Source organism: Haliotis cracherodii, unplaced genomic scaffold, assembly GCF_022045235.1.
Source record: "Haliotis cracherodii isolate W230 unplaced genomic scaffold, xgHalCrac1.p SCAF_15, whole genome shotgun sequence".
Taxonomy (NCBI): domain Eukaryota; kingdom Metazoa; phylum Mollusca; class Gastropoda; order Lepetellida; family Haliotidae; genus Haliotis; species Haliotis cracherodii.
The window spans coordinates 35,649,217-35,664,257 of record NW_027266270.1 but is presented as its reverse complement, the minus strand read 5'-3'; the positions used below and the strand labels follow the sequence as shown (position 1 = coordinate 35,664,257).

The following is a 15,041-nucleotide window of genomic DNA, read 5'->3' as shown; positions in this document are numbered from 1 at the left end:
TTCTTGTAAACCCATGATTAAGAGTCCTATACCTTCAACAACTATCCCACATTGACAAAGAAAGACGCACAATGCAATCAATTTTATAACCAACAAACATGTCAAAGATCATTGCTGCTTTAACGTCAAGGTAACTCTAACCAATCTCAAGGATTAACCCTCCGACAAATCAACAAATTCAGCTTATAACCTCAAATATCCAACCACCCAACCTAGATCCATCATTTCAAATATCCAACCACCCAACCAGTATTCATCAACCACTAGTGGTGTAACGATACACGATACAGTATTGTATCGCAATGCACAGCCCACGATACGATGCATCGATTTGGAAAGCATGTATCAAGATACATACAATATTTTTATAACACAGTTTTACATACCGTATTTTCTTGAGTATAGTGCGCACTTTTTTTCCAAAAAAAACAGCTGTGTTTTTCCCCCCATGGAAAGACATTACCGTGAGCACGTAACACCGGAACACCTTGTCGATCCTTGCATTAAAATCCTGTAAAGTTATATCATTGGGAGTATCTTAATCGAATCACCGGTAGATTCCAAGAAAACGTGTGTACAGCTGATTGCTGTGTCCGGCTTAGTTTACAAGAAAATACTCAAGGTAATCTTAATCCCTGGATATAAAACAATGCCTAGCTGAACAAAAAATACAATTTAAACTGTAAATCAACATGTCTGGTGATTTTTTATCTCAAATTTCGAATTTGTACTGAAAAGGTTTCTCATCACCCGTTCGTTTGCCGGACTTCGCTGAAGGGGTACAGTGTAATCTTTTTGGGCGCATAATATTCAAATTTCTTTTTTCCCAAAATATTGAACCCACTAGAGGGGGGTACTTTTGAACATGAAATACGTTTAACAGTTTCAAAGCCAGTTTGTTGTTTCAGTAAAACATACTGTATTGCTGACAATTTGCTATAACAGTAAATAAACACCTTATATCTTCTTCAACTGTACTTGTCACATCTTTTAGAGAGCAGAAAGACATCAACTTGGCTTAGCTTGTACCAGTAAACACTGTATCGTGATACGTATCGTATCGCGACCCCAGTATCGTGATATGTATCGTATCGCGACCCTCCCGTATCGTTACACCTCTACCAACCACCCAACCAATATTCATCATTTCAAATATCCAACCACCCAACCAGTATTCATCATTTCAAATATCCAACCACCCCAACCAGTAGTCATCTTTTCAAATATCTAACCTCACAAACCAAGATTCATCATTTCACAGTCCAATCAGTCAAACTAAGATCCATCTTCTTACAAAACTTTCCTGCTCCATCAACCAAAGTCCTCTCACAAGCTGAATCCCTCTGCACCAACTGACCTGGATTTTGACAGAAAATGGAGTGTCATTTCCAATCCCCAGCCCCATCACTTGAAAGGTGTCACACCCACACCAGACCTTTTCCCCCAGATTTCTCCCAGATCTGGTCCTCATGACTACCATGAAGTCAGACTTGCTGCCCTCCCTCAACTCCCAGCCCCAGAGAGTTACAGAGAGGAGGTCTGCAGCTGATTAATAATGCTGTCCAGCGGTTCCTCTGGGCTCAGATACCAGGTCATCCATCTAATAGATCTGTTAATACTCAACTTGTATTTTTGTCACCATCGTAGCCTGTTCTATGAATATTGGAAGGCGAGAGTCACTGGGGCAGCTGTCATGGTGCTGAATGTGGAAGAGGCTTACGAATTGAGCCAGTCCAGAATTTCATTTTGGATGTAATTGATAGGTCTGCCATTTATAGATGGATGAATATTGGTTGACTTCGTAATGTTATTGACTTGAGTGTGTATGTAATCATGTAGAAAACGGCCTCCATCGTGATGGTATTCAGCACAATGTCATCATGTTGCCATTGATCTATAGTGACAACCGCTTGTCTCTTTATAACATTCTGCAGACACTAATACACTAATAAAGGGCAGGATGGTAATGACCTGTGATCGGCTGAACAGAGTGACAATGAGGAATTGAATCATGTCAGGGCTGACAATCCAAATATTTACTATATTTCATGTCTCACTTGAAACGGGGGCAGTTTTGGTTCTTCCAAGAAGGGAAATTGTGTTAACTACGCTTGAGCTCCCTGGTTCTAGTCGCCATGGTAATGAAGTTAGTTTCTGTTTTACATACCTGCATTTGTGCTGGTGACGTGAATTGTGATTCTGCACTGATGGTTGCTAAGGTATCTTGTGCTAGATTGGGATACATGTTAGCAAATAAATTGTGGGCCTCTATGCTGAATCGATGGTCAATGCTCTGGCCATGCTTGCTCTAAGAGGTGACCATAGTGGGAATTATACGGTCAATACAGAGTGGCTTGGTATTTTCATGGGCCATCACTATTGGAAGACCGACTGTCATTAGGGACATGGTGGTGTGATCTTTCCCTGATGGTGTTGTGCCCTATGACTTGTACCCTGATGTGGAGGGTCTCAGTGCCCTGGTGATCTGAGTACTCACAAGATGTAGTGCTTTGTGGCTTTTGTTACTGAGTTGGCTACCCTTATGATCTAGTGCTCATTGGGAATCCTGATAGTGTAGTGCTTAATGATTTCGGTACAGTGTTGGATAACAAGATGGTGCAGCTCTCTATGACTTCGGGTGCTGAGTCGGGTACCTGATGGTGTGGTCAGTTAAGACTTCAGTCACCCTGATATGTGCTGCATGGCTAGGTCCAGCTTTGATAACAAAATATACTGTTGACACGTTCACTGTGTTCCTGCCCCCTCTCTCTTCTTTTTTCCCTCACTCACTCCATTGTGTCCTACTGCCCTCACTCACGCCGTGGTTCCGTCACTCATTCACAGTTATTCACATACTATTCCTGAATAAAATCAATGGAGGTGACCCACCAGACTGTCTTTGAAATAAGCACCTGTTCGTGGCAGGCAGATTTTGTGGCAGACCCATAATTTCAAATTTGTATGGGTCCTTATCACCTGCAGTAAATTTACATGTCAAATGAGGGCCCGAAGAGTTTGGTCAAGGCCTGCAGCTTCTAAAGTATGCATGTCCTGAAGGCAATCAGACAATTTTTTATATTTCAAACACTGCCACCTTACATCCTTGATGTTTCAGCTTTTCTTACTGATAACTGTTCAGCAAATACTCAAAGCCTCCATGCTGAGTGTTTGACCTTTCCTTGCCATTAGATCCAGGAAGTGTGCATCTCTTTTGGTGGGAAGTACACAAGTGCTGTGTCCATCAAGGCCAGTGAAATTTGTGCAAGACTCTCCCAGAACACTGATTACCCAAGGGTCCAGAAGTTGTCACATGTTAGCAGCAACTGTGTTGAAACTTGGAGTGTCTCGGTGTGGCAGTGTGTTGAACTTGAGGACAGATCACTGTCTTTGAAAATTACACCTGAAAGTGACAAGAAAAGGGTTGCTTCATTGAAGATGCTCACCACTGATTGGTTGCTGTGCCATAGGATATATGTGATGAAGATTATGATTGGCTAATATTTTAGTTATTATTGTGGATTGTAATAAAGTATGTTAGGTTTTCATATGAATAGAGGTATTGAAGTCAGACAGTTTTTTAGTTGCTGTATTTTTATCAGAGGTATGAGTGATTAGGTTGTGGAATGAACGTGTATGGGCAGTAATTTAATTTAGGTTAATATTAGTGGGAGGATAACAGTTTGTGTTACAATCTGATGAGGAATCAGTAATTATTTGCTTGGTGACAAGTATAGCTGAAGGCAGGGGTTAAAGGAGTTATTGAGAATGTCCTTGAAGTTGTACGATACAATTTTAACTGAGTCACCCCTTGTAGCTTTAAACACTCAGTTTATGTCAATGACAAGGGCTGCAATGATACAGGAAGGTCATGATATGATACGTTGCTCGATAGTTTGGTCACATTACGATACATATCACGTTACGCAACAATACATAAAAGACAGATAACAGTGCTCCAGCTTTTAATAAGTTTCAAGGCTTCAAGCATGTCACGATTGGACCTTTCATGATTTTGGTACAGTCAAAATTCTTTTATAATAACAAGACTACTAAAGTTGTTTTGCTTCAAAATGGAACTTTCTCTAACTTTCCTTCAAATGCTGTAAATTTCAAAACAACAGAAAACTTCAAAGTTCAAACACCAGAAAATAATCAATGTACTTCACAGTCTGAATAGTTCAAGTTCAGGGTTCTTTTTCAGAAAAATTAAAATGTCTACATTGTCAAGGGACAATGATGCCCTTCGGCACTGACAGTGTCTCTTGCTGTTGTATCTTAAAGGGGAAGTGTACACGCAAAAATCGCTTTCTTTCTTTTTCTAAACAAAACGCAATTTTAGAATTAGTTAGTATCTGTGTTTGAAAATATACACTCATTTTTTTTCACAGTGAAAGTAGGAAGCTCACAATAGTGTGAAAGTGATATGCCGTTATGAGGCCTTCGTTTTACGAGCGAAATAGGCCTGAGTTATCCCCCTTAGATTATGACGTAATTGGTGCCAATTCAACTGGGTCCCTGTCTATTCTCAACGCAAAAGATATCAAGGACCAGTTTGCGGTAAAACAACATGGTCTACGACACACTCCGGCGCAGTGGTGTCTCAGCATAACACAATTCTGGCTGGCATCTGAGATGCTAGAATCACAAAACTGTACCTACCCCACGTGAAGCGGCTCTAACAAAGCATGATGACGTCATAATGTTTATCAATTGGCACCAATGACGTCATATTGCAAGGGGCATAAGCCATGGTGTTTTTGTTATGGAAATAGAACACTTGGTAAATGTGAAAAATATGAATCGTTTTAGTGCCAAAAATATGTTAATTAAATATGATGTTTTTATATTTTTGTCTATGACACTTCTATGTTAACACTTTTAATGTGGAAAAAGTACAAGAAAAAATGGTTCATTTCCGTGTGAACTTGCCCTTTAACCAAGTTCTCCAAGGTATTGTTTAATGTGCAGAGATTACGATTACTTTGCATATTTTCTCATTCACTTAGCAGGAAACTAAGCCTTATTAAAAATGTAAGTAAGTTTTGGGAGCCATGCGTTACCTCATGCTATAACTGGGTTAACAATATATTGAGGGGTGCAATAGTGAGTGAACACTGTTCTTAAGATTCCGTATTGATATATAGGCCCATGTGTATCGTATGGTCGGTTAAATATCGCGATGCATTGGAATATTGGTGTATCGTTACTCACTTGTCGATGACCCCTTGACAATCATGTTAAATTTCAAGCACTGAAGACGATGAACAGATTTATAGGGATTGAGTTGTTTTGAACAGATTATCTGTTTGTGTCATGGAAAACATCCAACATCTGAACATCCTCCCTTGATTCAATCTGATTCCCTCTGACCTTGACCCTCCACCCCAACACCCCCAAAACCCCCACCCCCTCTATAATAAATGACCGGCCCCTTGTCTTATGCAATTTGAATATAGGCAGCCCACAAGGACCTGGGGACTTTCATGAACTGCTCAATAACACACCATGACCAAGTAAAATATCAATCAATATCTTGCTCATAAAACTTCCCCAAAACTGTTATTGTCCTGGCAAGATTCTAATAACATTCTCCAACATTCTTGTCAGCATTGTATGGTGACATGGAATAATTACATTACCACCTGCATCCATGTTTATCAGTGAATCCTTTTGTGATGTTTCTTTGACACAGATCTGCAACAGATACCTGTCAGACAATTCAATAAGATTGATTAAACCACAATCTTGGACATAACCATTGTGACATAATTTCCCTCCAGGTGGCTCTCTGACAACCTGTTGCTGTCATTTGACACCATCCCATGTAATTACTCTAACCAATCTCAACCATTTGTCGTTACAGTTGCGGTTCGATCAGTCAAAGAGGTCCGGCAAGGAAAAACCACAGATGCTCTTCGGAACAAGGAAATTGCAGGGATTTACCCCGACGAATGCGCTTTTTCCATAATCTTTGGAGAGGAGTTCGAGTCGATGGATCTGATCGCCAATACGCCGGATGAGGCGAATATATGGGTTACTGGTCTTACCTGTCTCATTAATGCCAGTTCCAAATCTCAGACCTGTAAGTTTGTGTCATGGTACAGCCACCATTAAGCTTAGTTAACTTGAAGTCTTGCAGAAAATGAGTTTGCCAAGTGCTCTTCAGCAACTTATAGACTTAAGTTTGTGGAACCCTGTCGGGGAAAATTGGAAAGTGGTTGATTGGAATTACATCAATACCAATATTGGTTCTGCATAAAAATAGGACACTCTAGTATTCATGATGGCGGTGAGGGATGGCATACACTGCATTCGTTTAATTATTGGCCAGGGATGTAATAAAGATTTTCAATAGCAAGTATTTGGAGCTGAACATGTCTTCATGAATACACTTAAAAGATTTGATGTGCCCCAGACAAATGATGGGTTAGTTGGTTGTGGTGGAAATTTCATTTTGCTGTGGAATTTATTGGTTGTGAAGGGATAGTGGCAGATTTTGACTGGTCTGTCGGGCTTGGCCTTGTGATTTGGCAGTATTCCGGTGTGGGAAAGCCAGGAATGGGTTTCCCACATTGTACACATGAAAAGAATCAAACCAAGAGCAGTTTGCTTCACCTCTGTTCTTGGTCCACACATGTTCACTTGTGATTCAGAGTAGGGGTGCAGGGTGTGCATATGTAACCTGTTCACTTGCAGATCCAGAGTAGGGGTGCAGGGTGTGCACATGTAACCTGTTCATTTGTGATTCAGAGTAGGGGTGCAGGGCGTGCACATGTAACCTGTTCATTTGTGATCCAGAGTAGGGGTGCAGGGTGTGCACATGTAACCTGTTCACTTGTGATCCAGAGCAGGGGTGCAGGGTGTGCACATGTAACCTGTTCACTGGCGGATCCAGAGTAGGGGTGCAGGGTGTGTGCACATGTAACCTGTTCACTTGTGATTCAGAGTAGGGGTGCAGGGTGTGCACATGTAACCTGTTCATTTGTGATTCAGAGTAGGGGTGCAGGGTGTGCACATGTAACCTGTTCATTTGTGATTCAGAGTAGGGGTGCAGGGTGTGCACATGTAACCTGTTCACTTGTGATCCAGAGTAGGGGTGCAGGGTGTGCACATGTAACCTGTTCATTTGTGATTCAGAGTAGGGGTGCAGGGTGTGCACATGTAACCTGTTCACTTGTGATCCAGAGCAGGGGTGCAGGGTGTGCACATGTAACCTGTTCACTTGCAGATCCAGAGTAGGGGTGCAGGGTGTGCACATGTAACCTGTTCACTTGTGATTCAGAGTAGGGGTGCAGGCTTTTTTTTCATGTTAGCTGCGTCTAACCATGCAACTTTCTGACTTGGGTATAATTCGTGCATAAATTTAAGATACTCATTCAATTGGATCTGATGTTTGTCCTATGCAGTAATTTCTTTTAGAGGTAAATAAACTCATGATGTTTGGAAAGCTGAATGTTTATACATATCATACATAATTTACATGATGCATGAAACCTAGTTAGTGAACAGTTATTGCAAGTTTTATTTGGGGTGTCCTTATGCTATGTGCCTATAGAATGGGTTCGACTGATGATGCAGGGCTAGTGACACACTTTGTCGAATTGGTCTGACAGTAGCATTGAGAGCTTTCAACAACAAGCAAACACACCAACAAATGGCCAAATGTTCAAAGGAGCCAGAATTCCCCATGCAGAGTTGCCTCCCTTTGTCAATAGATGTTTTTTGAAAGAAGTACAACCCACATTGTTACAGATGATGTTGGATGTATAGTATAGTTTGTCTTAATCTTGGAAAACGCAAAATAGATGCCATCTGAAGAAAAATAGTCTTTATGGTGTTGTCAATTTTTTCCCCTCTGTTTCATGTACTTTTCAAACTCGATTGAGGTGATCCCGGGAGGATTTAGGTTGAACTTTATAGTTGTGCCTTACCTTGAAATAGGCATGATAAATGTGATGTCGTGGCAGGTGAATGAGCTTTTCCTTTCTGGTGCTCATTAGTCCATGAGCTGAGCTACACACTGTTTACACGACTCGTTATAATGGTTTCCAAACTCTGGCATTAGCCATTTGGCCTCCAAGGAAGGACATTCTGGAAATAGAATGATTTGTTGTCACCATTAGAAAATCCTCATCCTGGTTTGAATCCCATCTATCTTCTTCTGTGTCGGAAACAGTGAGCTCTCTTTGGAGATGCTCGTCTGGAAACACTGAGAGCACAATCTTAGCACAGGGGAAATGGAAGATTGTTTGTGTGTGTTCCCTTATTTTTCACCAATTTTTGTGATGTAAGCAAATTTGAAATTTGACAAGGACACATTTTCTCATTCTTGTTTCTGCTGTTAAATTTTGGAATATAGGTGTAACAAGCTTAGGAGATGTACTGTGTTTACTATGTAGAGCTAGGTTACCTGAAGATTAACTGTTTTAAATTGAATTTGTAACCAAACATGCAGTGTACAGGGTGTGGGTGAACCAATATCCACTGGCAACAGTCTTGGGTACTTATACTGTCAACCACTGGTTTGCTTGTGTATAGGTCAGTGTGGTATAGCTGGAATATAGCCGACTGTAGCATGAAACACTGTTGATAACATTTGTATTGGTTTAGAGGTTTGTACCAGTATTGTACAGAATGTTTATGTCAGTATTCTGCTTTGTGTTGCAGCTCCCAATGCTATCGAAGACCTCCAACAGATGAGAGATACATATCCTTTTTAAGCTGCAGACTCTTCTATGGCTGTTGACACACAGGTTTGTCTCATGTCAGAAGGTATTTCCAGTGTATCGGGGTACAGTAGACAGCTGTTAACATGTCTGTATTGTGAACTGCAACAATATTTTTCTGGCTTCGAGATTCATATTTTCTAAGACTAGTCCAGAGTACTAAATATAACTGTACACCTGATTTCACTAGTTCTTAGTGTTTGTAGCTTGTCAAGACAAAATGTTTACGACGTTTTTGTCAGTTATATTGAGTTCCAATTTGTAGCCAAATTGAACTAAAGAGAACTTGTTCAGAATTACTGCAATCAAATGTTACATTATCAGAATCTACCCCATTACCAGAATCTACCAATTACCATAACCTACCCATTATCAGAATCTAGCCATTACCAGAACCTTCCTCATTATCAGAATCTAGCCATTACCAGAACCTACCCCATTAATAGAATCTAGGCATTACCATAACCTGACCCCTTTGCAGAATCTACCCACTGACAGAACCTTCCCCCCATTTGTGAGAATCTCTTACCACTTCACCCTGAAACCTATCAGCAACACAACCCACAGTATGTCCAGACAAGTTATGTCTTTTTGATTATAGCCTCTTGGCATCATTAAGTTGCTGATGGGACATGACCCCGATTTTATGCAGACATGCACTGGTAGTGCAGTTGGCCATCAAACAAGGGGCACAACTCTGTTTGTCACTTCCTGTTGAGGGCAGCATCATTCCACCGGCCTCTAGTGACTCCCATCCTTATTCTATACAGGAGAGATTTGCCCTACTTCATCACAGCTGTTATTGCAGTATTGACTCCCTTAGATTAGGGCCTCTACCAGCTGAAGGAAAAATAGATTTGGCAGTCACAATATATTTCATCATGGCTTGATAACATTGGGCAAAGACGAAGCTGCGCTTATTGAGCGCCAGGTCTTAAGTATCCAAAGAAAACAGGCATTGATGCCATGTCAAAATAGCCACAACGGTTTGGACTTTAAATTCTTGATTAGATTTGACAAGCTGCTAGTATTATCATGAACAAAGGTATATTTACGTCTGCCAGGATTCCGTTAGGGACACCATTGTTAGCTTGAGGATGTAATGCGAGTATATTAACAATACTTCTTTATTGTTTGATCCTGGGTCATGATCAAGGCCTCAAGATGACAAAAAGATTTCCATTGAAGGATGTGATGTTATTTTGATATGGCAGGCTTGATGTTTTGAGACGTAATCTATACTCCATCAGTGTAGAATAGAAGGGCTACCAAAATACGCCTATCACCAAGATAATTCAGTGCTGGTCTCGGGCAGAATCACTGGAAAGATATTTGTACATATCGGTTAGTTTCAGGTGGCGCTGAACAAACAAGATAGATCTGAGCATATACTTCAAGGACTGGAAATAGCACTTCGTGATCAGACGGGCGATTTGGAAGGGACAAAAATGATTAAAAGAGAATGAATCTGCAGACAGGTCACAGCTGTAGGATTTTCTTTCAAATGAAGCCATGTTTCAAAAAAGCAGTTAGGTGATAAATTATCTGAGAAATCCATGTCCAAATGAAAAAAAGCTGAGAAACAGGTATTGAATGATATGACTTTTTCGACTGCTAAATAAGCTCGAATTTTGATTTAGCCCCACTGATTGTAGAAGCAAGTTTGGAAATTTGATAGGACCGTTAATTGCCATTACAATGTATGAGTTGATTTAGCGGGTTGTCTAAGATGACACATGAGTTGCATCCCTTATGCTAGCCTGAAACCTAGGCCAGTCATCATGTGCCCGGATCCCTGTTCACCCTGATTATGGTTCTGGGTTTGTCAGCACCATATACATGCTCATGGGTTTCATCAAGTGGGAAAATTCTAAGACCTGCCTCCCTTCAAGTTTTTCTCCCACATTCAGCTGACCTATTGTTCAAAGTGGCATTAAACAGAACTTACTCACTGATGTATGCGTTTTGTCACACTTTCAACTATAGTTCTATGTCCGGTCCTTGAGTTGGATTGAAGTAGTTGTGCAAGCCTCTTTCTGAATTATCGTCCGTTGGTCCATCAATATTTCTTCATGAAACTTTGTATACATATCAGTATGCACTGAACTGGTGCCTCCTGCTATTCAGGATTGTTTTTCTTAAGTTTACAGGGCAATGAGTTGAGATGTTTAGATGTCACAGCACTTGTGTATCCTCATGCAGGTGTTGAATGGTGCCTTTTGCTGTTCTGATGTCACATGCAGCAGCCATGATGCCGGTGAAGTTGTTGTTTTGAAAGTGTGTACATTTCCTTAACATGTGTACATGGTTGCTGGAGCTGTTTGAGACAGCGGACTCGGGTCAGTCAGGGCTGCTGGAGGAGACGGAGGTGGTGAAGCTGATGAGGAGGATCAACTCCACCATCACTACATCTGTCATCTATCAGAAACTCAAGGTGAGACAACTCTCCATTTATAATGCTAAATACCATGTTCTGCACAGGGCTGATGACATCATATGGTGGACAGTGTCATTGTAGGTCAGTCTACTGGACTACTTGAGGTGAGGTGAGGCGAAATGGGGTTTAATCAGCGGTTGAAACTAACAGTTTTCGTCCACTAACCCTAAAATGATAACATATAGCAAATCCCTTAAAAAGGGCAAATTTCTACTAGTCTACTATCATACCTTAACCATTGGGCAGTTTGGCAAGGACTACAGGACCAGTGCCAATTTCTAACGCTGGTTTAATGTCAATCCAAGATTATTGCACTTATACAGTGACATGCATGCACATGTATGTATTTGGGGCTGCTTGTACTAGTTTGAACTGATGCCGATTTTATAGTGCTAGCCCACTGAGATACTATGCCACAGTTTAACATGACTACCTCACTGGAGCACCTGGCAGGGTAACAACAAATACCATCTTTTAAAATCTTTTGGTTTGATGCAGCCGGGGATCAAACCCCAGACCTTACGCTTTCCGGGTGGACACTCTGCCACTACACCACCGAGGCGGTTGATTACTGGAGAGTTAGAGATTACTGATAAAGATTACAAGATAAAGTATACTTCTATCTGTCAAACTCACTTAGATGACCAGGTTAGAATTTGTCTTCAGGAACCTATGCTTGCACTAAGATACGACTTATGGACTACCAGTGGTCAGACTTGCTGACTTGGTGGAAGTCATCGTGTCCCAATTGAGTAGATCAATGCTCATGATGTCAATCACTGGATTGACTGGTCCAGACACGATTACATACAGCCTTCTTCCAGCTGGAATATTGCAAAGTGTGGAAGTAACCAACATCAGCAGGAGAAACTAACATTTTTAGTCTATATAGTCCTTATAATGATAACATAAAGCAAAAACCCTTAAAAAAGGCAAATTCCTACTGGTCCTTATGATACCTTAACTATTGGCCAGTTTGGCAAGGACTACGGGACTAGTGCCAATTTCTAATGCTGAACAATCAAACTATTTACAAAAAGTATCTCATTTGGAGCCCAACAGATAAACCATTCCGTGATAGATCAAGTGGACCATCGATCTCCCATCCCAGTGTTTTGTTGGTGAGCCCCATCTTAAGTTCTCTTATCCTGTGTACAGTTTAGTGCTCAGCATCTCATACTTATTGTGAGCCTTGAAGATCTGGGGTAGAATACGTCTTCAGCAATCCATTCTTGACTTAAAAGTCGACCATCATTGCGTGGATTGATGCTCATGATGTCAATCACTGGATTGTCTGGTCCAGACTTGATTATTTGCAGACCACCGTCATATAGGTGGAATATTGCTGAGTGCGCCGTTAAACAACAAACACATGAACAAAATCATGCATATTGTAAGAGCTGACTGATGACTAACAAGGGGTTACAATATAGGACCTGTCTCACCACATCTTGTCTTACCCTGGCAGCAAGAACTGAAGCTCATGTTTTTAACCATTGGTTTGCCAAGCTCAGATTCTGTTGTTTACAGGGTTACTGAAATATTAGTGTAACACTGCAAAATTCACTCTTTTACTTGTTGAAGTGTTGAAGAAGTGTACCTTAACATGAGCCATGAGTCCAAAGTCCGAGTCTAGTTAAATTGTCTTCGGAGCTCAGCTCAGCCAAGAGCACTGAAAGCTGCTGAAAATGATGCTGAGTTCGTTCAAGTAGACACAAATGTTGTTTTTTTGGCACGAACTCGGATTGCCAATTGGAACTAAATGGTAAAGATGGTCTTTTACAGGTTCTAGTTATCCCAGTAATAAGGATTATTCTTTTGCCTCAAAATCTTCTCAGCCGGGTTAAAGAATGAAAAGTGTTGAATCAGCAACAGATCGGTTTCTGGCAGATTTTGATGGACATTGATATAAGCTGTGTCTGCAACTAGACATGCGTTTTGTGTGATAAGAGCACATTTATTACCCTTTAAACAGCGCAACATTCCTCCTTGAAACTCAAACCCCAAAATGTCTTCACACAATCCACAATCCCAAATAGCTCTGACCTTTTCCCAAATATATGCTTTTACGGCAGCACAGTCTGACAAACCCTTCCATATTAAAACCTTTTCTGGCAGACAATGTACAAAATTACTTTCCAAGAGATTCCTCTAACCCTCTTTACTTAATATTTTTCCATGTGGCCTATTTGCCCTTTATCACAAATGACCTTGACTACACATAAGTCAAACCCACTGAAAGTGCAGAAAATGTTGTTTAAAAAAAACAAAAAAGGACATCAGATGACGCAGAAGCTGAAAGTGGTAATGAAATCATCTTGCATGGATAACAGTGATCAGTAGGTAATTTACAAGACACTCCAAGTCAGGAAAAGATCTTTTGGGGGTCTGCGGAGGTTATATGGCAGTGGAGGCTTCTGGGATTATAAAAGGTCTAAGCCTAGCCTCCCTATGGCAAGGTTCTTGGGGCCAAAGGTTTGCCCAGCTAGTGGGATGCCATTTGGTTGATCATGATAGCAAATCCTACAATAACCTGCCTCTCTGTCAAAGGAAATGGTCAATTTTGTTCTGAGAATTTCCAGAGGATCAATATCACCAACTTCTCGGGTCTGATATGTATGGATTTGTATGAGGGAATGAAATGGAAGGGAAGGTTTATGGCATTTAAAATCCATCATTGTTAGTCTTGGAGGTGTTCTGCTCCCTGTTGATGTAATAAATGTTCCCATATAGTGAAAGGACGATTTATCTGGTTTGTATTTGGAACATGTTTTTTCATGATAAAAAAATGTTATGAGGAATTTTTAGCCATGCTACTTTCAGCCATATTGTAATGTCATAATTCAAAGCTCGCTTCTTCCAAACTGCTGGACAAGTGAATTGGTTTTTGATATGCTGTGGACGCCCTGAGTTCATTGCGAGAGATTGTCTTAGATGAACCCCATGGGGGTTCCTGGTTATAATAGGTTCCTAGCAACCTGTGCTGGTCGTATGAGACAGCCAAATGGATCGGGTAGTCGGGATCAGCGACTTGGTTAATTGCGTGCCACTGTACCCAACGATGCGGATTGTTGCTCACAATGTAAATCATTGGATTGTCTGGTGCAGACTCAATTGTTTACAGGCTGTTGTCATACTGCTGGAATATTGTTCAGTGCGGTGTTAAACAACAAACAAACAAATCAGCTGCCTAGGACTGAGCTTGACAATGTGATGTTGCAGTATCAGGACACAGACTAGAACGCTGATTAAGTACATTTGATGGATTGACCATGAGAACTAAAAACAAAGAAATTAATTAAATTACATTGAAACAGTAAATCAGATCTGCCATGCGCTGCATATCTAAAGAATCCTCTTTGAAGGAGACGGATTTACAGATTATATGTCTCGAGTGAATTAAGTTTGTTCCGAGCCTTGGCGATGAAATGTGTACAAGTTGGAACTAAATGGTAAAGGTGATCTTTACACAGGTTCCAATTATCCCAGTAATAAGGATTATTCTTTTGTCTCTAAATCCTCTCAGCCGGGATAAAGAATGAAAAGTGTTGAATCAGCAACAAATCGGGTTCAGGCAGCTTGTGATGGACTTATGACATTAATTCAAGAAGGACATATAATCTGCAATTCAAAGCTGCGAGTAGGTTGTTCTACATAATACCCATAGTCTTTCTTTCTGAGAGAACTTCCTGATCTCAAGTAGAGAGAGCAGGTCAGATAGTCATTGTCTGAATGACGTCTTTTGTGATGTCATGAACAATGGATGATGTCGTTGTCAGTTATTTATGACAATGCATTCATGTGACGTCACATTGCTTTGATTGTCTTACAGAAATGAAAACAATAGAACAATCTAAACGAACTATGCGATCGGAATG

The 15,041-nt window shown here is 40.7% G+C and overlaps 1 protein-coding gene across 4 annotated transcripts in view; it reads left to right on the top strand.

Moving 5' to 3' along the window:
• LOC139462558 (inactive phospholipase C-like protein 2) overlaps positions 1-15,041 on the top strand; it is a 220,729-nt gene that overhangs the window by 106,153 nt on the left and 99,535 nt on the right. For all 4 annotated transcript variants that reach the window (XM_071244378.1, XM_071244376.1, XM_071244375.1 and 1 more), the window contains exons 3-5: positions 5,864-6,082; positions 8,668-8,709; positions 11,033-11,160. In XM_071244378.1, the coding sequence (XP_071100479.1) occupies positions 5,864-6,082; positions 8,668-8,709; positions 11,033-11,160 (389 nt within the window). The remainder of the gene's footprint in view (positions 1-5,863; positions 6,083-8,667; positions 8,710-11,032; positions 11,161-15,041) is intronic.